At 45.2% G+C, this 23,293-nt stretch overlaps 4 protein-coding genes across 8 annotated transcripts; 2 read left to right on the top strand and 2 right to left on the bottom strand.

The window, feature by feature from the left end:
* Positions 1-8: 8 nt before the first annotated feature.
* On the bottom strand, positions 9-4,138 carry LOC6617256 (protein croquemort). 3 transcript variants are annotated; one of them, XM_032714000.1, is made up of 6 exons: positions 3,895-4,138; positions 3,080-3,242; positions 1,894-2,106; positions 701-1,806; positions 500-590; positions 9-440 (listed from the first exon to the last, which is right to left on the bottom strand). In XM_032714000.1, the coding sequence occupies exons 3-6, from the start codon at positions 2,020-2,022 to the stop codon at positions 291-293; spliced, it is 1,476 nt and encodes a 491-aa protein (XP_032569891.1). In that variant the 5' UTR covers positions 2,023-2,106; positions 3,080-3,242; positions 3,895-4,138; the 3' UTR covers positions 9-290. The 3 variants fall into 3 exon arrangements, with proteins under 3 accessions (XP_032569891.1, XP_002041583.2, XP_032569892.1); XM_002041547.2 differs by lacking the exon at positions 3,080-3,242; XM_032714001.1 differs by lacking the exons at positions 3,080-3,242; positions 3,895-4,138 and adding an exon at positions 2,468-2,540.
* Positions 4,139-4,261: 123 nt separating this feature from the next.
* LOC6617257 (dnaJ homolog shv) lies at positions 4,262-5,833 on the top strand. Its single transcript, XM_002041548.2, has 2 exons — positions 4,262-5,430; positions 5,497-5,833. The coding sequence occupies exons 1-2, from the start codon at positions 4,422-4,424 to the stop codon at positions 5,550-5,552; spliced, it is 1,065 nt and encodes a 354-aa protein (XP_002041584.1). The 5' UTR covers positions 4,262-4,421; the 3' UTR covers positions 5,553-5,833.
* Positions 5,834-6,052: 219 nt separating this feature from the next.
* On the top strand, positions 6,053-9,225 carry LOC6617258. Of its 3 annotated transcripts, XM_032718607.1 has the most exons (8): positions 6,054-6,333; positions 6,591-6,728; positions 6,794-6,973; positions 7,051-7,241; positions 7,305-7,405; positions 7,481-7,846; positions 7,908-8,070; positions 8,136-9,225. In XM_032718607.1, exons 1-8 carry the CDS (start codon positions 6,307-6,309, stop codon positions 8,896-8,898), a joined length of 1,929 nt encoding a protein of 642 aa, XP_032574498.1. In that variant the 5' UTR covers positions 6,054-6,306; the 3' UTR covers positions 8,899-9,225. The 3 variants fall into 3 exon arrangements, with proteins under 3 accessions (XP_032574501.1, XP_032574498.1, XP_032574492.1); XM_032718610.1 differs by having other exon boundaries at positions 6,053-6,333; positions 7,305-7,846; positions 8,123-8,733; XM_032718601.1 differs by having other exon boundaries at positions 7,305-7,846.
* A 127-nt stretch (positions 9,226-9,352) lies between these two features.
* Positions 9,353-22,494, bottom strand: LOC6617259. Its single transcript, XM_032718591.1, has 2 exons — positions 21,644-22,494; positions 9,353-15,434 (listed from the first exon to the last, which is right to left on the bottom strand). The coding sequence occupies exon 2, from the start codon at positions 15,424-15,426 to the stop codon at positions 10,993-10,995; it is 4,434 nt and encodes a 1,477-aa protein (XP_032574482.1). The 5' UTR covers positions 15,427-15,434; positions 21,644-22,494; the 3' UTR covers positions 9,353-10,992.
* Between the last annotated feature and the right edge of the window lie 799 nt (positions 22,495-23,293).

Consider the following 23,293-nt stretch of genomic DNA (forward strand, 5'->3'; position numbering starts at 1 on the left):
ACGGAGTGTTTTAGTTATATGAAGTTTTGTTTATTAAGTTCGATAACATAAATCTCAAACAGAAAGTTTCAACTTGTGAATGATTCGTGTAATATTGCAGATTGAGTAGGGTTTTGTTGAGTTAGAGTAGGTTTTGCTATCACAAACTGCAAGGCGAACATCGATTCGTATCACTTACATATTACATAACGCGTAACTGACAAAGAACAGCATTTGACGGGCGACTATCAGAATGAACTAGGACAGTTAACAATTCCTGGCACTTTGCAAAGCTTAAAAACTATTTTGCTCTAGTTGGTAAGCATGTCCTCATCCTCGGGAGTTCGCCGCACCCACTTTTTCGTCACAGTCAGCGTGATGCCGGTGATGAGGAAGACACTGGCAAAAGCTATCAGGGAATAGCCGAATATGATTCCGTAACTGGACAAATTAATGGCCAACTGAAATGAAAAGCATGGCGCTTAAATAAATGACATTTCAAGTATGGATTGGGTCTTACCTTGGCCCTTGAGGCTAACTCGGAGGAGAGCTCTGCATACTGATCGAACCAGAACATGGGCATTAAAACCTTTTGCACTCCACGATATATGCTGCAAAAAAGATTTACTTTATGACTAACATTTTCTCTGACACCTTTGCTTTTATGTACGTAATCGTATGAATCGTATGAGTAGTTTTTATCCATGAACTCTTTACTTACTCGAAGTCGTCATCGGGCTCAATCATCATATTAATCTGGATGCGTCCATGCACTTGGACAGGCACTCCAGTGATCGGTTCCACGGCTAGGAAGAACTCGTGCTTGTCCTTCTCCGGCTTCATTCCACTGACAGCATCAACATACGACTGATCCGCTAGGTAAAAATGAGGGAAGGAGGAGTAAATGGGTGCTTTGTCTCGGCACGCCTTGCACTCCACGACACCGGTCTTGGGACATTCCTCAAATCGCTCCGAATCACAGAAGCAGGCCTGGTTAGGGTAGTTTTCTCCTGAGTCCAGAGTCTCCTCGGTGCCTACCCACTTAGTGGCGGTCAGGCCGTGATTCTTGAATGTGCCCCGGGGCCGGAGGTTCATAAATCGGCAAGCATCGGTGGCAAAAATCGTAATCTCATCGTTTACATTCATCTTTGGCGGGAACAGGTCGCCTGTGGTTCCATTAACTACACCACAAGGCTTATCGTAAAATCCAGTTTCTGATTTACCATTCCAGTGGGTGAGTCTACCCAGATTAGATATATTGTCAGTGCCGGTGTGAATAGTAAACAAGCCATCGTAAGTCAGCGACTCATTGCGGTCCGCCAGCCACCCGAAGCGTTTGTAGGGTATGTCGATCTTCGTGGTGTTGAAGAGGTTTAGGAAATCGGTAATGTTATCCTGGTAACCGTCGAAGATCCATTCCCCCACCGGCTTGGTTACGTACAACTTTCCGCCTTCATGGTTCAGCATAAAGTTTATGATTTTTTTGACGATCTTCCGCTGGTTTCGCATCTCATCCGCTACCGTGGCGGTAATGGCATGGGCAGCGGTCACCATGTCGTCCAGAGTGCCATTGGATTTCTCCGGATCAAAGAACCAGGTGCGGCGCTCATAATATGCCACCGTCGCATTATCGTAAAACGTGTAGTTCTCCTTCTTGTGCTTCTCCAGGAAGGTGTACGGACCCATTTCCACGAAGTTTGGCTTAATGTTCGTGTTCCTTATGTCCTCTGGATTCGTCCAATTGAACATGTAAAAGCTCAGGTAAATGGGGATAGGTGCCTCCAGCCAGCTTTCATAGGCATCAGTGCCGGGCTTGAGGGTAAGTCCCTGTGTAAAGATTAAGTTCATTTTAGTATCTCGAAATAAAAATAATTTTTTTCTTTAATATTTTGTTTACTAGCTATATATATTTACATCCTCTACAAGGTTATCTGCAATACACGGCCAGAAGACCACGATTAGTATTCCCAGCACAAGGAACACCGATCCCAAGCCGAAAACCCAGACCTTGCGTTGAGTTTCCCCGCAGCACTTGCAGCACATGGTGGATACGTGTGATTCCAAAGGTTCACGCCTTTAAGGAATTGCCAAGGTGGGAGTAATCCAGCCCTAGGCAGTTAGTTGCATCTGGAAGTGAGGACAGTTCGTTGGGTTATTTTTGCTTGCATAATCAATGTCTATAAACCGTATCGCGGCTAATCACGGAATTTTTATTCGTTTATTTCCCGGTACACCCATCCTGGCACCCTGCAGAGTTGGTAATTTTGAAAATAATAAGACCAAGGCTTATCTGCTTAAGTATTCGATAAGCATCGGCGATTAGAAGTGTATATTTTTGAATAATACTAATTCCGATGCAGTCCTCATGACAGCTGGAGAAGATTACGTGGGACAGCCCACTTAGCCGCTCAGTCAAATTCAAGTGCAGACATCCGCAGATCTCTCCAGTTTTCTAGCACTTGCCACTGTTTAGGTCGCCTAAACTTACTAGTTTTCAATCAAAGGGGATTGCAAATATTCCTGCCTTAGCACAATCGGAACTATCACAACCGCACGCGTCCCCTGGCAGGGCGAAACTGCTGGCCAGCGGTCTACTGTATGTCTTTTAATGGGTCCACTTGACGTTCACTTAATACTCGGTTCGTTTACTAATCTCTGGATTTCGCTAATCGGGAATGTTTGCTTGAAACACAAAAAAGGGCATTCTACTCGAGTTCCTCGACTTTCAGATCGAGGATTCAACTAACTCAGCTAGTTGGGTGCGATGATAGGATAAAACTAAAATACAACAAAATTGCAATTTTTTGGTCTACAGAGTGGGTGTGTTGCAAATATTTGTAGCATAGCGATAGAAATGAAAATCTTATCTTTCTAACAATTATAGTTCGCAAGATCAAAGCGTTCATGCGGATGCGAATGGACAGATCGACTCGGGTGGTTATCCTGATCAAGTGAGTAGGTTGTATGGTAGATTGATTTATAATAGGTTAAACTCCTTTCAATATTATAAACATTTATAATTATGGTAATTTCCATGCTTGTCTACACCCAAATTCATTCAAGTCTAAGATAGTGTTTAGTATCGTTATCTTGGTAATACCTGCATTTCTCGGCTATTTGCTTGCTGTGCTTGGTCAAGATGTTCGGATAATGGAAACTCTCACAAGGGGTTCCTATTTATGGCACGATAAGATAAGCTTTGTGGAGATATTGATAATGCGGTCGAATGTGCTTTACTATAGCATATCAGCATATGATCCGTCCTGTAATCCAAAGTTCTATTAATGCAATAGGAACGGGGCCTTTTTTTAATCTAAAGTCTGGTTTATATCGTATTGCTATTTCGATTCCCTGCTTTGTTTCCTCCCGTCGACTATACTTCAATGAATATTTCTTTGTTCAAACGACTGATAACAGGCAAAAAAGGGGGTCTGGAGCTACAGTAGAGCCTCTTGAGCTTGTACGAGTCCCAGTAGGATTTCTCGAGAATTCATGTTAACTGTTCTAGCATCCACTTAGTTAATATTAATTGATTAATATTAAATGGTATTTTAAAAATGTTGTGGTAAACCAATAAATAGTTTATATGTTTACTGTTGACTGTCTTTTGAGGGCGATAACTTGCATCCCATGAAATTTTTGCTTTCTGGTTGAACTTAAACCCCGATCAACTTGCGCTTAAAGTGTTGACATCACCAGTTGCGAATAAGGCGTACAGTTACAGTCACTTATTATTGCACATTACCGGCTGCATAATTAAAGTGATGAATTAATTCATCACCTTTTATCTCACACACAACTACGTCTTTTTGCCTTAGCTTCTGATGGCTTCGTTATTGTTTTGCTTTGGCCTTGACATTTATTAAACTTATTTTTCTGGGACTTCCCGCTTCGATGCTAGTTTAGTCCTTTTACCTTGGGCGTCTGGAATCGCAAAAGTACCGTACGAAAGGGATTCAATTGAGAGACTTTATTTTTATTACTTTTACAGCTAAACTCAAGCCTGGGCGCCTTTTGAATTAATCTGAAAGCCGCTATCCAACTTATACAGGCACTTGCGCGTTGCTGAAGAGGGCAAAGCGGAGAAAGATAAACAGCAAACTTGCAGTTTGCTGGGCTAAATTGAATTAAACAATTTATTTCTTTATCTTCGCTAGGCGAGTGTGACCAGGTGCGCTTATCTGCGCTGTAACAGCACTGCAGGCAACGTTGCCACAGTTTTTGGATTGACTGTAAGACGAAACAGCTGTTCTGTTAGAGGAGTGGTGACAACCCTAACGACAGCGCCAACCAATCAGCGCAGACCACGACTCACACACACAAACAAAGTTGCCAGCGGCGACAACTACAATTTTTTACACTTTTGCCAGCATTTAAAATCGTATTTCGAATCAGCTGGTTAAAAAGAATGAAGTGCTGAATCAAACAGGATCAAAGACAAAATGCAGCTTATCAAGTGCTTGGTTATAATTCAGCTGTCCCTCTTGCTGGTGGAGGAGGCCTTTGCCGGTCGGGACTTCTACAAGATACTGAACGTAAAGAAAAACGCCAACACGAACGAGGTGAAGAAGGCGTATCGCCGTTTGGCCAAGGAGCTGCATCCAGATAAGAACAAGGACGACCCGGATGCCTCCACAAAGTTTCAGGACCTCGGAGCGGCCTACGAAGTGCTCTCCAATCCGGACAAACGGAAGACTTATGACCGCTGCGGCGAGGAATGCCTCAAGAAGGAGGGCATGATGGATCACGGTGGTGATCCGTTCTCCAGCTTCTTTGGGGACTTCGGCTTTCACTTTGGTGGTGATGGCCAGCAGCAAGATGCTCCGCGAGGTGCCGATATCGTAATGGACTTATACGTTTCCCTGGAGGAGCTATACTCCGGAAACTTTGTGGAGATTGTGAGGAACAAGCCCGTAACGAAACCCGCCTCAGGAACCAGGAAATGCAACTGCCGCCAGGAGATGGTCACCCGGAACCTTGGACCCGGGCGCTTCCAGATGATCCAGCAGACGGTGTGCGACGAGTGTCCCAACGTGAAGCTGGTCAACGAGGAGCGCACACTGGAGATCGAGGTGGAACAGGGCATGGTCGACGGCCAAGAGACGAGGTTCGTGGCCGAGGGGGAGCCACATATCGATGGGGAGCCCGGCGACCTCATTGTGCGGGTTCAACAAATGCCGCATCCGCGATTCCTGCGCAAGAACGATGATCTGTACACGAACGTGACCATCAGTCTGCAGGATGCCCTTGTCGGCTTCTCCATGGAGATCAAGCACCTTGATGGACACCTGGTGCCCGTCACGAGAGAGAAGGTAACGTGGCCCGGGGCCAGAATCCGCAAGAAGGGCGAGGGCATGCCCAACTTTGAGAACAACAACCTCACCGGCAACCTGTACATCACCTTCGATGTGGAGTTCCCCAAAAAGGATCTTACGGAGGAGGACAAGGAAGGTTAGCATATACATTATCACAAGAAATAATAGTAATTGTGTCATTAATAAACGTTTCTAATTCTAGCGCTCAAGAAAATACTCGACCAATCCTCGATCAATCGCATATACAATGGACTGTGAATCCCCATGTTTAGCCCCCAAAAAAAGCGCTCGCCGGCTGTACTCTAGTTTGTAAATGCCTAACTAACAGGGCGACTTCGATTTGGGAACGCCCCTAATTCAAGAGATGACTTTGTTCAAAAAAGTTATGCGAAAACAATTTAATTTTAGTTTAGAATTTTGTAAAATAGTAAAAATGTAATGAGCGGGAAACATAACTACAAAGGCGGTTTCTGCCGACGAAAAGGAATTGCAACAAAAACCAACAACCACAAAATAAAGCGGATTTAAATTATGTAAAACTTTGCGGAAGCTACTATTTTTTTCAAGAGGGTGCATAAATTAATGGATTGGTTGATTTTCTCAGAAATAATGTAATTTTAAAACTATTATATTAAGGCAATCGATAGGCTGCATCATTGCAACCTTGGCACAGCTGTCGATAACTGGCGCAGGACAACGTTCTAACGGGAATAAAACTGAGAGCTAACAATCGGGAGAGCGGTACAGGAAGTGGCGAATTCACTTTTAGAGAGCGAAGAAACTTGTACCAGTGCGGACGTAGAACAAGCTCAATCTGGCTTTATTATTTATTTTATCAGAAAGCAAAACCCACAACTGAAAAACCAGTCCTTGGCAAGGCTAAAAGATATTTTCACCCACCACCCTACAATTCATATCTCATTTGAGCAGGAAAAGTAGAACTAGAAAAAGGGATTTCTAGACCGAAAAAACAGGACACCAACAGCACAGCGACCATAAATACATAGTATGAATGTCGCCTAAATATCATAATTTCGAGGTGAGTCGGGAGCAACTCCTCCGAGCAGTCTTTTCAGTTCCCGTCCCAGGGATTTCGTGTTCCGCGAAGACGCAACTGCCCACCCCTTTCATTCAGTTTTTTCGCTATCGATTTTCTGCGAGGTTCTCCCTTCAACTTTAAGTGACCCAAAAAGAAAGGGAGGGTGGTTTTAGGTCAGCCGGCAAAGTTGCGTGATGGGCTACCTTGTATGTTCTTGTTTCATGCCAAATCTAGAGACCCAATTAAAACACTTCCAGATTGCACTGGTCTACTTTCTGCTTCTAATACCATGGCCGCCCACGAATGTGATCAGAATTCTCTGTTCGCGAGATAACAGCCGACTGGTGCGCAAAATAGTGCGCTCCAAATGGACTCCCATTCTGGACAAGCATCAGGTAAGTCCACTACATCCGAGTTTCCTTGATACAAGCCTTTCTTACCGAAACAAATAAACTTAAAGGTGAAGCTGCCGCTGGAGTGTCCTCTTCATCCGTTTCGGGATGTCTTTGCCCCCCGCCAGGATGCCAAGCAAAGGGATCGACCTACTCAGTGGACGTGCAGGAAATGTGGCAAGAGCTTCTACCAGGAGAAGCACCTGGACTTACATTTCGACACACGCCACAAAAGCATCATTAATCAGGTAAAAAGCTTTTTAGAGAGAGGTTTAGTTCTAGTGACGAGTCAACTGATATTTCCAATTCCACTTGAATTTCCCAGGCGGAGGATGCCGTTTGCCTAGCCGACTTCTGCGACATAATGCGGTGTGAGGTTTTCGAAACGGAGGACGCGTCCAGCCTGAAGTTTGGTGACCAGCACATTGTCACGGACATCGAGGTCTGGGGCGACTCCCTGGGCCAGAACTCCGCGTTGGCCAAAGCGAATGCTGCCTACTTGAGCTTAATACCTAGGTGTGTTCGGCTTTGTTGCTCTCGTATTTGCCATCAGTCATATGACGCCTCAATCCTTTCCAGAACTTCCACATTGGGTGCCTCGCGTGCCGCCAAAGTACAAAACCGTCAATTACTTCAAGACAAGCCAAGCCAGGCCAGCAAGCAGAATCAGTCACCGGCAGGTGAGCGAACACATCCCCAATCCCACCACCATCCCCGAGATCGTGCATCCACCACAGCAAATCCCCTTCGCCTAGATCCATCGCCAGAGGACGGGTCGGCGGCTAGAACGAGATCGGCGGGCGAGAAGCTGCTAAACAAGCTTAAGGAGCTGGGGAAGGCGCACCTAAAGCCGGCAGCGGATCCGGAGGCCAACAGGCAGAACGATACCGGCGAGGAGGAGGACGAGAAGGGGAGTGGACAACCCGAGGGCAGTGGCCAGTCCGCTGACGAGGTCAAAGCGGAGGAGGGATCGGGGGCTAACGGAAACGGAAACAAGGCCAGAGCCAATTGCAAGCCGGAGGAGTTGAGTAAGCTGAAGAACCGCTGCGAGATCCTGCTAAGGAGCTGCATCGGGGGATTGCTGCTGTCAATGTCGGATCAGGCCTTCAAGGAGATGGAAGGTTAGTGCACTTTACGCTTATGTTTATCAGAATTATACTTGAAAACCTTTCATGCGCGCAGATGAAATGAACAAGGCGGTGTGCTGGTACTTGACTTGCGATCGATACTGGGAGGATGGTCCCTTGGAGCCCCGAGCCTTTCCCTGGGGTCTAATCGTGATTCTGATCTTCGTGCTCTCCACTGGGATCTGCTTCTGCTACTACATTATCTGGATCCTGTTCGAGTAAGTGTGTCCTGGCCACCTCTTTCTTCCATTGAGATTGAGCGAACCCAAGTCACCTGTTTCAGCTCCGAAGAAACGACAATCAACGCGAACCACTACTACGGCCAGGGATCCATCGGCGCCGGCGGGAGCATCTACATGCCAGGAGCAGCAGCGGGTCATCACTACCATGTGGACTATGCCACGCGGCACGACCTCGACCTGGACGCCGGCGGGATAGCTGGTCAGCAGCAGCAACAGCAGCACCTGCTTCAGGAGCAGCAGTACTATTACCAACAGCAGCAGCAACAGCAGCAGAAGGCGGCATCCGTTCGGGACTTGTACCCGGAGCAGGTTCAGTATCATCGGCACAGTCCGCGGCACTACATCGCCGATCAGCGTCCGGTGGGGCCAACAGTGGGCACACCCACCCAAGGGGCCGTTCGCAGCAGCTCCTCCAACGCCAACACGCCGTTGCACCATCGGGTGCAGCATTCGGGACAGCATCCCCACCTGCAACATCGCCACTCGACGAGCCTGGCCTACCCACAGGACATTTTAGACCGACGCGACTATACAAGTAGCTCCTCTCGCCAGATTGCCACCAACATAGTGGCTGGATCAGGATCGGGACAAGGCGCTGGAGCTCCTGGCGATACACAGCGTCACTACAACACGCATCCGCGGCCGCTGGAAACGAGGCATCGCCATGTGGGTTCCTCGCAGCAATCCCTTCGTGCCTCCGCCTCCACGCACGAGATTGTGCAGCAGGAGGCGGGTCTGGGTCAGAACGAGCACTACATCTACGTGACCTATCCGCCGGACCTCAAGAAGCGCTACTTCGAGTGATGCACTGGGTCTGGACTGGGTGCGCTCACAGATGATCGTACTGTGGAGACTGTGGTCGAGCCTTCAAGAGATTGGATTGATTGACCGGCAGACGGAGACCAACGGGCCTTCAAAAGGAGATCCAAGAAACGATACCAAAGCCAGAGTTCAACTACAGTTGATCTTACATATTATGAGGATATTGAATGACATTGAAAGGGTGGAGGACGCCAACATAACCCGAAAAGTTGGATTTTTACTTTTAGCCTGCAAATTCTAGATTTGTGAACTGTGCTATTCTTTTTTAATTCTACAAAATAAATTGCAATATTTCTGTACAATAGAAAAGAAAGGTGATTGATGGACTTGCTTTAGGAATCTTGCGTGATATCAGGTATTAGCAGATATCAGATTATTATCAGATATTATTCACTCACATCAAAACCATTGAAATCAAAACTCACAACTCACCGAATAACATTTACATAAAACATTTATTATTCTTTTTTGGGTGTCGTATATCATTTCTTTTGTTTGGTTTGCTCAAAGACACTCACATTGATAAAGTCACAAATCTTAAAGCTAAGGTACAGTGAAAACATCCGATTTATAGAGTTACAGACATATGTCTATGTTATATCCATTGTGGAATGTGTGTGGAGTGGAGTGGCAAAGGATGGTATGTATGTACATATTGCGCAATAAATATTATTGTTACTGCTAACGTTGTTACTCCATTTAGTGGGCTAGCTCTTGCACTTCGTATTTTGTTTGTACTAAAATTAAGCGTATTACTTAGTTGTAAAAGTTACCAACGAAAGAACGTACATTTAGAAGCTTAGCTAGACATTATACATGTATTAGTTTCAAATGTTTGGTCCTTTGGAATGTGTTACGAGAAAAAGACATCTAGGTGGTCTCGGTTATAGAATAAGATAACATTTTTAGTTTAGTGTTGCTGTGGGCTAGGATTCTAAGACTAGACCAGCACCCAAGTCTATTTCATAGTTGGCATTGCCCTTGAATATTGTTTTCCTCATCCGCATTTTGCATATGTCGGGCGTTGAGAATTCTTTAAGGCCCCCATGCCAAATTCGATAACCGGTCTGGATTTGTGATTGGCTATGCCCTAAAGTCGCCGTATGCGCAAAGCATCAATTAGGGATGGGTCTTATGAAACAGAAACCCTTCGATTTCCTTGTCGATATGGGAATTGGGCTCAATGGTTAGGTGTACGAAGCCAAAGCCTAACAATTTTGGTAATTCCCGTATTCCTAAAATAAACACAACAAATTGCTCTAGGAACCTAACAAATAATTGCACTAAAACAAAGTCTTCGGCTACTAACAGATCAAACAATTGCAACAGATGTATTTAGTTTTTGGTCTAGGCTGCATTTGGTGGCAAAAATTTAAGCTACAAGTGGGTGGCGTCGTTGGGCGGGTTTTTTTTTTGTCCGCCAACTTACGCCAAGGCTAACACGCAACTGGAATCGCGTATTCCCCCCGATATATGTGTATAAGTCATATTGCGAATGTATCTCAATCTGGGCCTGACCTTTGGCGAAAAGCATTTTAAATTGGCTCGACTCGCTGAGCGAGTAAAACGCTGATACATTAGCCGATAAAGTATGTATGTATCTGGTTAATTGCACGCGACTCGGACAGAAACCCCAAAACTCCCCGACTGACCCCCGTTTAACCCTTTGTCTAACGCTGCTTACTCATGCTTAACCCATCGAGATTCGAATTCGCGCATTCCAGATAAACACGACATTTTCCATGTAAATATTGCACAGATATCTAAAATATATATGGTACTCTAAAATAAGTATCGTAAAAGTTTAAAAATTATGATTTTCCTAAAAGGACTATACATAGATATTATGCTACATTCCGTTTCCTTAAATAAATCCAAATATTAAAAAAAGTCTTGAGATTCTGTAAAGTGTAGCTGCATTTGCATCCATATCTTTAGTTTTCTTTTTTGTGGTGTATCTAACGTGTACGTGTGGTGTATCTTTTATTTACTTTCGACTCGATCGCCTTTTTCGACGAGCCGAACACATCTGATCCTGTCCAGGGACCAGAAATATCTTTGGTAAAAGCTGCAAACCTATTTGACTTTCCCGAGACGCTTCTTCCCTGCTCTTTGGCGCTTGTACTTCCGCAGGACTTGATGGGCGTGGTAGAAGCGACTTATCCGACTCTGTACATACTTCCCATGCAGATATTTGAGCAACTTTCGCCGATCCTTTTGCGGATCAGGCTTCTCATCGTGAATTACCTCCTCGTGATGTATTAGTGGCGTGGCATCAAATTCTGGTTGGGGCTCAGCCAACAACTGGATGAGCTGCAGAGTGTCGGCCTGCTCCTCCGCGGCGGGACTCACCTGACCAAGACTAGCCTGATTGGGTTGAACCTCGGCCTCCTGATCCTCATTGGCCACCACGCCCAGAATGTTCTCGTTCATGTCGCACTGAACCACATAGAGATCACTGCTGGAGTCAAATATCTCGGCCAGGTTGATTAGCAGTACATCCTGACCGTTGGTGTTCGGCTCCTCGTCGTCCTCCTTGCCCTCGAGATCTGAAAGCTGATACATTTCCGCCAGCGCCTCCTCGACGCTTAGTTCTCGGGGAGTAGGAGCAGAACCACATCTATCCGGAGATTCGGATGCTGCTAAAAGGTCAGTTTCCATTTCCTCTCTTACGACTATCTCATTTGATTTTAAGGAACTATTTAAGGCAATCTTACTAAGGTCACTTGGCTTTGCTTCGCCATCGCTTTCCAGGATCTGCTTCAGTTTGGCAATATCGTGGTTGGAGACCTCCACTTCTGGGTGTAACTCTTCAGGGCTCTCCTCTTTGACAATTATCTCCCGGGGACAGAGCTCCCCCATGTGCTCTCCGGTTTGCGATTGGGAGAGTTCTTTTTCCAGGGCGGCTAGCTCGTTAAAGTCGCTCTCTTCTCCAGCCGAAGAACTCCGGGAACTGGTGCTGCTGGAACTGCTGCTACTTGAAGAAACGCCTTCATCTTCCTGGCTGCTCGAGCTGCTAGAGTCTTCGTCTGAACTGGAACTACTGGAGCTCGAGCTTGAAGAAGATGACGACTCCGCTACACCAGCCTCTTGTTTCGGGATTTCAGCATCAATTTCTGGTTCTGGGGTGGGTAACACACTATTTTTCAGCCACGCTTGTATTTGCTCCTCCTTATTTTGAACGTCATGCTCCACTTCCCTTTTAATGGGGCTCTTGTCGCTTCCCTCGTCATCCAGCTCCACTCTCAATTTAATTTTTGGAGACATGTTCGTATTTTCGATGTCATCAAACCCCTTAAAGTTTGACTGCAGCTCCAGGGAACTGGTGTCCAAGCCCTGCTCCTCCAGATCTGGCTCTTTATGAACTTCCTCAGTCTTATCTTTGTAGCTGTACGCACTCTTGATGACCGTCTCCCGATCTGTTCCACTCAGTATACTGCTCCTGAATTCGGAGGAATTCAAGGCCGAGACACTCAGCCCTTTGAGACTAGGGGGATTACGCAGATCCGGAGTCGCATCGTATTTCTTCATCAGCCTCTTGATCAGAGGCAGCCGTTTCTCTTTTAAAATGGTTAACTGCTTCTTCATTAGGCTGGATCGGAGTTCTCTGCTTTTACTATAGGCGGTTTTCTTTCGCAAGACTTTCAGTATCCTAAAATAATGCCGATATTTTATTTTTGGGCTCTCGAATTCCAGGATCTTAAGCAAATTAATGCGATTTCGCCGTTTTTTTGCCAGAAGTTTCTTACTGGCTCTGGCCAAAGTTTTAGCCGAGAGAGAGATTTCATTTTGATTTTGGCAAGGACCCACCGGTGGTTCTTCATCCTTTTGATCTAACCTGTCCTGGGGATCTGTGGTTCTGCGATTTCTTTTATAAAACTTAAATCTTTTCGGATTCTCTCTATGCTCCCCCCCTTCAACACGGACAGTCGCTTCTCCGGGGTCACTCTCGGTACCATCGATTTTGTGAATAAAGGTCTCGTACTCCTTAGCAAAGGTGGATTCGTTTGAGTTTGAGCTGTTGTTCTGATCGAAGTCCATAGGGACAAGTGGTTGTGGTACATTTTCATAGGCCTCATTGCTGTTTAGAATGGGACTGGGCAAGGGATGATCGGCGGATTGTTCGATCAATGACTCAGGGTCTGGTTCTCGGAGGATCTCCGCCAAGGCATCGCTTTCGTTGACGGGTTGTTGCTCAGAGGCATTCGTTTTGAGACGCAGTTCATCCAACTCTTTCTCCACGTCGAAACTGCCAAAGGAATCGTCCACGGGACCACTGCCGTTTCCATTGGCCTTTTCAATGTCTATAATTATGTCTGGTAAGTTAATGCCTTGATGATCCACGACTGCTGTGGCCTGAGGTCCTGTCGGTGGCAGAGATTCGTACATAAAGTTGGGTGTGCTAGGTACTGGTGCCACCACCGCCACAGCCGGAGGATCCATCTCAAGAACAGCACTTGTTTCATCTTCGTCGTCAACCTTCCACGTGGAGAGAAAGTCGCGAATGTTGTAATTCTGGGTACCTTTCGTCGACTCCACAGTGTAATTTATGTTGGAGGATGCCGCGGCGTGGAGATTGAAGCCCACATAGTTTTCCACTTGTGCATCGAGGTTGGTAAGGGATCCGCCAACTGAATTTCCAGTCTGTCCCAGATAACAATTTCCCGAGGAGGTGGGACCAACAATTCCAGATCTCTTGCGATAATCCTGATAGGGTTGTGTTCGCAAGGGCTGCTGGGGCATCGTAGGAGAAACATAGCTGTCCAGGGTGTTGAGACTCAGATCATTGTAGTAGCCTCCGCTCCCGGGATCCATTCCCATGCCCATGCCGATACCAATTCCCATGCCGCCCATTCCCAACCCCATTGGCGCCGTATATCTTTGGCTGTTCAGATTATTCGATGTGGTGGAACCTGACAGCGCCTGTGGACTATATCCATAGCCCAGTTGACTGGGCGTGGCTTCGTAGGGGCCGTGGCCCACGTACATATCAGTCGGATGCTTGAGCTTCATGGCAGCGGCGGATGGTCCAGTTCCCGGATATTGAGGTTGCGATTGCGGGGCGCTTCCTGAAGTTCCATAGGGGCCCGAAATAGATCCGTAGCCATTACCCCTCGGGTAATAGCAGTTCTGCTGGTTCAAGGGGTATCCCTGCGAGCAACAATTCTGGCGGGAACTTAAAGGCGCATTCTCCGCACCTGACCACAAATTTCTGCTGGCATAGGATTGCGTAATCGAAGGAACCCCATACGGATTGCTGACATACGGCGATACTCCGGCGCTTCCGTATTTATCGTATTTCGTGGACCCGTAATATAGTTCGCTGTTGATGGTTCCGTGTCCGGGTCCAGGTCCGGGTCCAGGTCCGGGTCCAGGTCCGGGCCCGGGAGTAGGATGGGGGTGATGGTAAGTGCTGTTGGGCCCTGTCGCCGGTGGTAGAGATCGATAATTGGGCGAATTGTAGTCCACTCCCCAATGACAGTTGTTGGTGGGCTTCCTGTAAGATTGCAGTCCGGCGGACTCGGGACCCATATCGGGCTGGCTATACATGGGTAAGCCGCCATTTGGCGAGTACATGGACATGGTCATTCCGTACTTGTCGTAATATTGCGCTGACGTGGGATTATTCATCACTCCACTGGAGTTACCACCAGTTCCGCCGTAAACCGCAGCTGTGGACATTCCCTGATAGCTTCTACTAGGCTTAATGGCCGCATAGTTCGGCTCCAGTTGGGTAAGCTGTGTCTGTTGCGACACCTGCGTCTGTTTTTGGGGCACGGCTCCAGGATTTAGGGGTAGGCCATATGATGTACCCGGAACAGCACTGCCTGCCATATTACTCGGCATCATCGAATGCGTTGCAGCCTGGGCGGAGGGAATCTTGTACTTGTACGGATCGTAAGTGGCATTCGACTGGCTAATATAACCGCCGGAGCCTGCTGCACCTCCGGAAAGCGGTTGGGCGTAGAAGGGCGTGGCCGTAGCCTGCGGCTTGATACCCGTACCGGTTGCGCCAATTGGATTTGCTCCATACTTGGCCCCCGCAGCGGGAGTGAGCTTTTCGTAGCGAATTCCACTTACGGGGAAACTGTTTCCAGACACTTGTTGTCCCACTGCTCCACTGCTGTACGAGTTGTACGGAGCTCCACTGTAGTTGTAGGCGGTATCTAGGGGCAGGGAATTTCCGTATCCGTAGTTCTGTGGGTAATAGTGACTTGGATTATGTTGCTGCTGCTGTTGCTGTCTCTGCTGGGCGTCCAGCGATGTCAGCGCTTCGCTGTAGAACGGAGCCACTGTCGCTATGGTGGCCATTGGCATTGAGGTGGGCGAATTGTCAAAGTGGCCGCCGCTGGTGGGCGTGGTCGTGGCGCTTCCGTATCCGCTGCTGCTGCTTCCACTGCTGCTGCTGCCCGGCCCGGAACTGGAGCCGGAGCTAAGCCCGGATACGGATCCGGAACCGGACGATCCCATGGCGATGGCCATAGCGGCCGTGTCCATGACCGCTTGCATCTTGTTGGCTGCAAAGAGGTAATTATGTTGGAATTTAACATAAAGTCAATGCAAATAGAAAAGCTAACTAAATTAATTATATAGGCTAAGTTAGTCTATATTCAAGCAAAGAATTATTCCTTTAAGTTCTCGAAAATTCCAATTATCAACTTATTTCAAATTCACATATCGTTGATATAAAAATGATGTTGAGTTAACCCCTTTTCGAAATTGTTGGGCACAAAAAGCTATCTAGGTCGTTTTGACTAACACAAACCCTATGACGATATGGCAATTTCAAAACCAATATTTGAAGATGTATCGTTACAACAATTCAAAATCCGTCCAAATTACTTTAAGTGGTTAATAAGAGCCCAATGGTTTAAAATTACCTCATTTGCTTTTACTATTGATATATACATATGCACATCCAAGTCTTTTTTTGTCTCTTTTTAGGATTTCCCCTTCGTTCAACCGGTTGCATTCTAGAATGCCATTCGCAATGGTTATAGGTCTGCAACACGGCGAACAGGGAAAAGCAATTATTCTCTGGCATTTAAATGTAAAATGGAAAGCCCCACAACATACACCTCTCGACGCCCCCGCGACAATTTCGCTTTTGTTGGTCATTAAATGTGGTCTTCAACGGCACGCAGGTCCTTTGTAGTCCTTCGCAGCAAGTGTGTCAGTGGGGTTTTGATGTCAGGATGCAGTGAGGTGGGGTAAGCCGCACTTAGAAAAATTTCAGACAATACATGACTTTCATTGAGAGCCCTTTAAGATGATGTCTTGCGATCCTTTGCTAAATTAAAGTTTTCTACCATTAATACGCTTGGTCTTTGGAGTAAGTACTACTTTAAAAAAAATCAATTGAATGCTAAAGAGCTTCGAATTTTCGGTCTGTGTATTACAGACAGGGACTACAAAATAAAACGCGCGCCTGGGCTTTGTGAAATGGAAATGTGGAATGTTCATGAAATATTAATGATTGACCCCACCACTAACACAGACGCACGCACTCGCCGGCAGAAGGGATGGACAATGCAAAGAGCAATGGTAGCAACCACAATCGAACCCCTTTCCACGCCCACTCAATGTCAACGCCCACCGTAAAGTGGGCCACAAACACTCACACACTGGGAAAAACCAATAATTGTCGCAGATAATTGCTAGAAGCCAATGGAACCTCGCTCCTTAATCATCAATACCTGTAAGGTGCTACACGACTACCACACTGAAAACAATCGGAGGAGGCAATGTGGATCGCGATCACGAGCTACCGTAAACCATCAGGACCCAAATGAAACCAAATAAGCAGTGAAACAATGTTGAAATCTGTGTTTCGCTTGAGGTTTTCAACGAAAGCTTCACGATTCCTAGAATATTGGCATGTCGATAAGAGCGGTTGTCTTTGAAAATCGCGTTGAACCTTTAAACTCTCGATGAGATTATGTATAATTATGCTAAGGCTTGAGCCTGATGGCTGATATGGCATCGGTGTAATCAAAATTTGCACATCATACACTCCAGAATTCATTTTGAAAATCGACACTTTATGCGCTTTGAATGTTTGAAGTGTATCGAATCCGTACCCTTCTTCCCCTTGGAACCTTCGTAATAGCCGGGCGGCAACTTCATCCACAGTCCATTGACGACCACCTGCGAGGACCAGGGACAGTTCCATCCGTAAGGACAACTACTGTCCGCCGGCAGCCACATGGTTTGCACTACGGACAATTGAACAAATGGACAATTGGAAACAAAGAGCGCCGCGCACAGAATAAAATTAAAACGGAGTATAGTACACTTGGCACGGCGAGTGACGAACTGGAATTCATTATGATAATTCACTTTCGTCCGCGGCGAATATTATTGATGACCCGGCAGTCGGCTCCGGATAATCGACCTCTGCCTCTCGATTCGATTCGATTCGGGTCGGGCTTTTAGTCTAATTGGGCGTGAAGCGACCATCCGGAATAAATGAGATCGCTATTGCCGGATAGTCGACGGCGACTGGAGACTTTAATCGAAATGGGATCGCAATGCAAATCATGATTGGAGTCGTCAAACCGAAAGGGGAAATGGTAATCAAAGAAGTTCGGCTCCGGCTCGCCATCACATATACTTGTGCGAGCATTCGAAAAGCCGGGCGCCGTCGTAAGTCGATCGCATTGCGTATACGCCCAAGGGTACGCTGATATCGGAGATCAGCGCAACTGAATAAAATGAGTTTGCTGTGCCACGTTCGAATGGAAAGTACAAATTAATTAAATTAAAAAGTGCAAGACAGACACTAGTTATACCTTATATACCTTAATGGTATTAAGAAAGAAATGTAAATGGCGTTTGTTAATAAACGTAAGTAAAGTTGTCCGTTAATATTTTTAGATTCTGTGAGCATGTTTGGTAATCTGTTGAGAGGTTATTAAATGAATTATACAGAAAAATTCGTAGAAATATAAAATGTAGAGCCGTAAAGTATGTACATTTAAATTCAAGGCAGCTTTCATTAAATTCTTACCCTAAAGGCGAGGAATTATGCTGCCATATGTTGGGCACAGAAAAAAGGCGGGCTAACACAAACACAACGGAACACAAATGTACGCACACTAGGAAAGGACACGCTGTGTGTGTGTGGGTGTGTGGGGGATTCCCCGCACAGCGTTGCTTTTGTTTTAATTATGAAACTTTGAGGACTGCAGTTATTTTTACGAGAAGGAGGCGTGACAGCGCGTGCGACTTTCCAGCAAAAACTTATTTATCTGTTGAAGCTGATGAAGCCGAGGAATGTGACGTCGAGGCTGACATTGGCAGCGACGCCAGCAGCGCCGCCTGCGCCGACGCAGACGTCGAAAAGGAAAAGACGACGGGGAAAATGCCCCCGAAGGGTGTGGATAAAGAAAAAGTAGGAAAGAAGTAGGCAACGAACAACAAATGGGCGAGTATAGTTGTGTGGGCCTTCCAAGGGAAGTTCCGCGTTTGTAGCTGTGTGTCTGCTGTTGTTGTGCTTGGGAAAACAAGTGGTTGCCGTGGTGAGAAGAAAAAGGGCAAAAAATAGCGGGAAAGGATTGAACTGCGAAAAGGAAAAACAACACCGCCTGGGTCCTTTTAACAGACTCAATCTCAACTTAATCCTGCTATATACCATACATTTGGAAGAAAAAAATGAGTTTGCAATGTATAAATTATATGAACACATCCAAGGTTTTAAGAAGTGAGCACTAATCAGTAAGTTCTTCCATAAATATACTTAACTAAGCCTTACTAAAATGTATTCAAATCCTTCCCACCCGTTCCAGCATACCCCTCCTTGAGACCAGTAACAGGGTCTGTCAGTGCAGGCGCTCCCGATGCATTTTGCCAGACATGTGACAGCTCCAGTTCCCACACCTCACCCCGCTCGACTGTGTCCCGGCCTGTAGTCCTGAATCGGGCGGAAATGAAGCTCATAAGCTCCGCCGCTCATAAGCAAACATGACAGCTCCACGCTCCCATTAGCGTTCCAATTTTGTTGTTTGCAACTCCTTTCTTCCCTACTTCCCATTTCCAGTTCGATGACGAAGCGTGACAAATAATAACAACAGTAGCTTCGAGCAACCGAAATGATCGGAAAAGTGCATCGAGGCGATGGCTTTCCACCAGGAGGTGACAGGCCCTGGAAAACGGCGGAGTGAGAGTTGCTTAAATAGGGCTAAGCCACCGACCGCAAAAACAAATTAAGTATATTCAGGAAACAAGCAAACTAGCGACAACAACAAATCTGCCGTTGTGGTAAAAGAACTGGAGGAAGGGGCGATGCACAGAAAGAAAGGGGATTTGAATAGACATCGCTGCAATATGAATGGTATATCTCTAAGAATTTAAAACAAACGAAGAACAGAAACAGTGAACTATGAATTCATAGCTGCATTAAAGTCGAAATGTGGAACGATCTACGGCATTTCTTCCTGTGCAGAGAGGGCAGCCCAAAAGGAGAATTGAAATAAACAATGAGCAGCAAATGGGCAAAAAGCAAAAGCTAGAAAAAGTGGAAAAAAGCAACAATAAAATAGGCGACAAGCAGCAACAACGGGCAATCATAAAGCAACGCAATCAAATGATAATAAAAAGCAGCGACGATTACGCCGGCTGCGACGCCGACAGCGCAGCCACAGTGGGGCTTCAGCTCCCCGATTGTTTTGCATACATCGGTATATATGTATAGCACATGCGGTGCGGAGTCTCCAAAGGTGAAACGCGAAGAAAGGGCGGTGGGGAGAAGAGGGCTGCGACCCAGTCGATGAAGCTATAGCAATTCCCAATTCCACATTCAAATGCAAAACAAATTCAAGAAAATCGAACAGCAGATAGAAGCCAGAAAGAAAGAAAGGCAGAAACTTGGTGTCATCGTATGGAAAACAAACAGCTGAGGTCGCATATGTGGAAGTCAGTCCGAGTCCGAGTAGATCCATAAAAACAGTTTGAATCTGCGCTAATTTATGCCACTCCAAAGGGTAAGCAGCCCGCACTTTGGGTGTTGGAACGAAAATCGCAGTTAAACTAGGTATCTATCTTATCTTTGCCTACCAAAATGCTCGGGCAACGGATGTATCTATGTTTACAATAAGCTACTTTAATCCCATTAACCTTTCATGTAATGTTTGACATTAAGTATTAAGTACATTAAGTGTATGCCATTAGAAGATCAAGTACGCTTTTTATTTGGAGACTGCCTTAAAGAACAAATTACATTATCTTGATATTATCATTTAAATATTTATCTTATCTTAATAATTAGCAATGCGAAGGAGTATAAGTGCGGGTTCATTGATACCTACTGAAATTAGACGCTCCTATTTCAAATGTATTGGTTTTTCATTCACCATGACACATTTTGAAGAACCAGCCTGTAGTGCTACTAATTTGACCCCCACTGTATGGCTCTGTAAATATCTGAGCGTTATGTGGCCACGACGAAATATTGATTGAAAATCAATAGGCTCGGCCGCCTGTCATATATTCTATGATTGCCCGGCGGCAAAGAACTCAAAATTCAAATGTCGATGCGATCCAACTGCCAGCCGGCAAACTCACTTCAATCATTTATAAAAATCTATATATACACTTAGTAGGTACTACATACATACATACAAACATTCATATGTACATACATACATATATCGGGCATTCGAACGTTACATGCACACTCGTATGTGTGTCAGTAGTTTTGATGTTCGTGCGTGTGGCGATGACAAGCTCGGCTTGATAATTTAAACACGTAGCCCTCGACTAGAGCTTCTGCCATGGACTGCGCCCCCAAACCGCCACCCACCACCCTCTTCCGCCACCCGCAGCCCATGGCTCGGCAGCGACACACACACACTCGCACACACATGCCATAACGTATAGAGCAAAACAGACGTAAAAAATCGAAAAAAACACAAAAATGTCAACACACTTTTATTGTTGTTGATGTAATACCCTGCATAGATAGTGGAAGGAAGAATATCAACTACTTCCCCAAATGGCGTTCAAGTTAAAAATATCGACACAGAACATACACGGCATGCAAATCAAAAAAAAAAAATGCTAGTTGTACCGAGTTAGAAATACCGTATAAATGTCGTCCTAGTGCAATTTGAGTATATGAGTATTGGAATCTTTCGCCTCGAGAACTTTAGGATATCGGCTGCCGAGAAATATTCCAGTGAAAAGGGTTGCCTATTTAACGGGGTACATTTTGGTCGAACCTTTTGGACAGGCGTTATTATTTTGCTGTCTGTGTGGCGCTTTTTGGGGCTGTCGCTGTAATCGACTTTGTTGTTGCCGTTGCCGCAAAACAAAAATGCCAAAGAAGAGAATAAAGTAGAGCACCCAAGTCGGCGACGTTGGCGCAGGCAGCGACGTCAGCAGCGTAAGCCGCACTCAGCAAAGCAAAAAAAAAAAGAACGTTCGATTATGTGGAGAGAGGGGGAGGGGAAGCGTATGCACTCAAGCAGCAAATAAACCACGTATTCACACACACTCGCACATACTCGACATACTTACACAGATATTCAAAACAAAGTACATAGCCGAAAACATAAATAATTGAATTTTAAAATAGGAAAAAGCGATACCCATTAAAATAAATGTAATCATTTTAATGAATTTTAAATCCAAGTCAGCAGTTGCTTCAAAGATACTTTGAGTATTTTATTTCGTTTATTAAACCTTAATAATCTTAAACAATATTAAATATTTTTGCTTGTGCACGAACCTCATCAGTTTTTCGACATTGTGGGTCTATTTTCCCTGATGTTGTTGTTAATTCTGCTGCACCCTCAGCCGCTGTCGCAGTTGACGTCTACGGCACAGTCGCTGCTCACTTAAATGTTCTCTTCGCTGCCCTTACTGTTATTGTTTGATTTTGTTGTGTATTTTTTTCGCCTTGTTTCGCTTGATTATTTGTTGTTTTTTTTTTCTATTTTTCTCCCCCAGCTTGTAACTTGCAATATAATTTAATAGTAACTGATGTGCTTGCTGCTGTGGCTTGTTGTTGCTTCTGTACTTCACTTAATATTCGGCTACGCACTCAAACATACACAGGGAGAAATTATGGAAATTATGTGGAATAGGTACACAATAGGTGACACAAGTTTGGTGCTTTTCTTTCAAGGTAACACACGTCGCATGAGCGATATCCGCTGATAATAACGATTTACATACATACATATGTATGTAAGTATATTCAATTGCACTGTTGCTTCGCTCTTCCACTTATATTATTACTATTTCCTCGGACTGTTGGCACGAATTAGATATGACAGTTGGGAACGTCAGCAAAACACACACTTTAAAGCCGGCATTGAAAACGCTCTATTGCCCAAACTGTGTATCTTTTTTCAGCACACACTTGTACAGGTGGCAAAAAGGCAAAAAGCGGCGGGTAAACGCTGGAGAACAGAAACAGAAACAACGTTCCGTAGTGGTAGTAAAATACAAAAGTTAATAACAACGCGACAAACAGAAAAAAACACGCCAGAACGTAACCGAACGGAATCCAGCGATGCGATGTGCCAGCGTAAACGCGTCCGTGCACGTCCGCTCTCTTCGAAAACAAAAACGCGAGTGAGCAATTCGACAAACGGTAAAAGCACACACGGCGGATGAGTGCTAATTCGCAACGCGAGAGAACGAGAAAAAAACAGCGCTCTCTTTCTTTCTCGGCGTGTGAGGGAGATAGCTCTCACAGGTGGTTGGAGGGGGTGTCTTTTTTTACACGGAAAGAAAACTTTTGGTTAGCCTATGTGTAAACTAGGTTAAAATGTTCTATGAAACCTTTTTGTGTAGTTTTAAATATAAATATACTTGGAAATACCAAGTTAACACCATAGATATACTACAGGTATTCCGTTTCCCATGCTTACCCTTTAAAGTGACCTCAAACCCGTATTTTTTAATGCACTCCGATTTCTTCCTGTCCAGACATATCTGTGATATTTTTAAAGAATGCCCGCGTAAATGCTAAGAACCAAAGCAATCAAGGGGTGCTAATTGAACTTGCTTCGTGCTATGTTTACCGTTAACTAAATAACCGATGGTTAACCAGACTGCCAAAAATATGACCTTATAACACCATAAAGTTCTATTCACTATATATTTTAATATATTTGTAATATTTTATGAAAATTATATAGTAATTTCTTCAGAAGTATTGGGACAATGTCACATTTCTTATTGGAGTTATTTTCATTTGCTAGATAAATTGGTTATTTTAAAATCAAAAGTGTTTTAAATATCCATTTAATATTTCTGGTCAATGGAATTAAAATACATATTCAAAAGACCGTTACAGGAAATATTACATTCTGTTAAATAACATCGAGATTTCAGAGAGCCATCTGACATTTAGGCAGTTTCCTGAAAC

Source organism: Drosophila sechellia, chromosome 2L (assembly GCF_004382195.2).
Source record: "Drosophila sechellia strain sech25 chromosome 2L, ASM438219v1, whole genome shotgun sequence".
In the NCBI taxonomy this organism is placed as follows: Eukaryota; Metazoa; Arthropoda; class Insecta; order Diptera; family Drosophilidae; genus Drosophila; species Drosophila sechellia.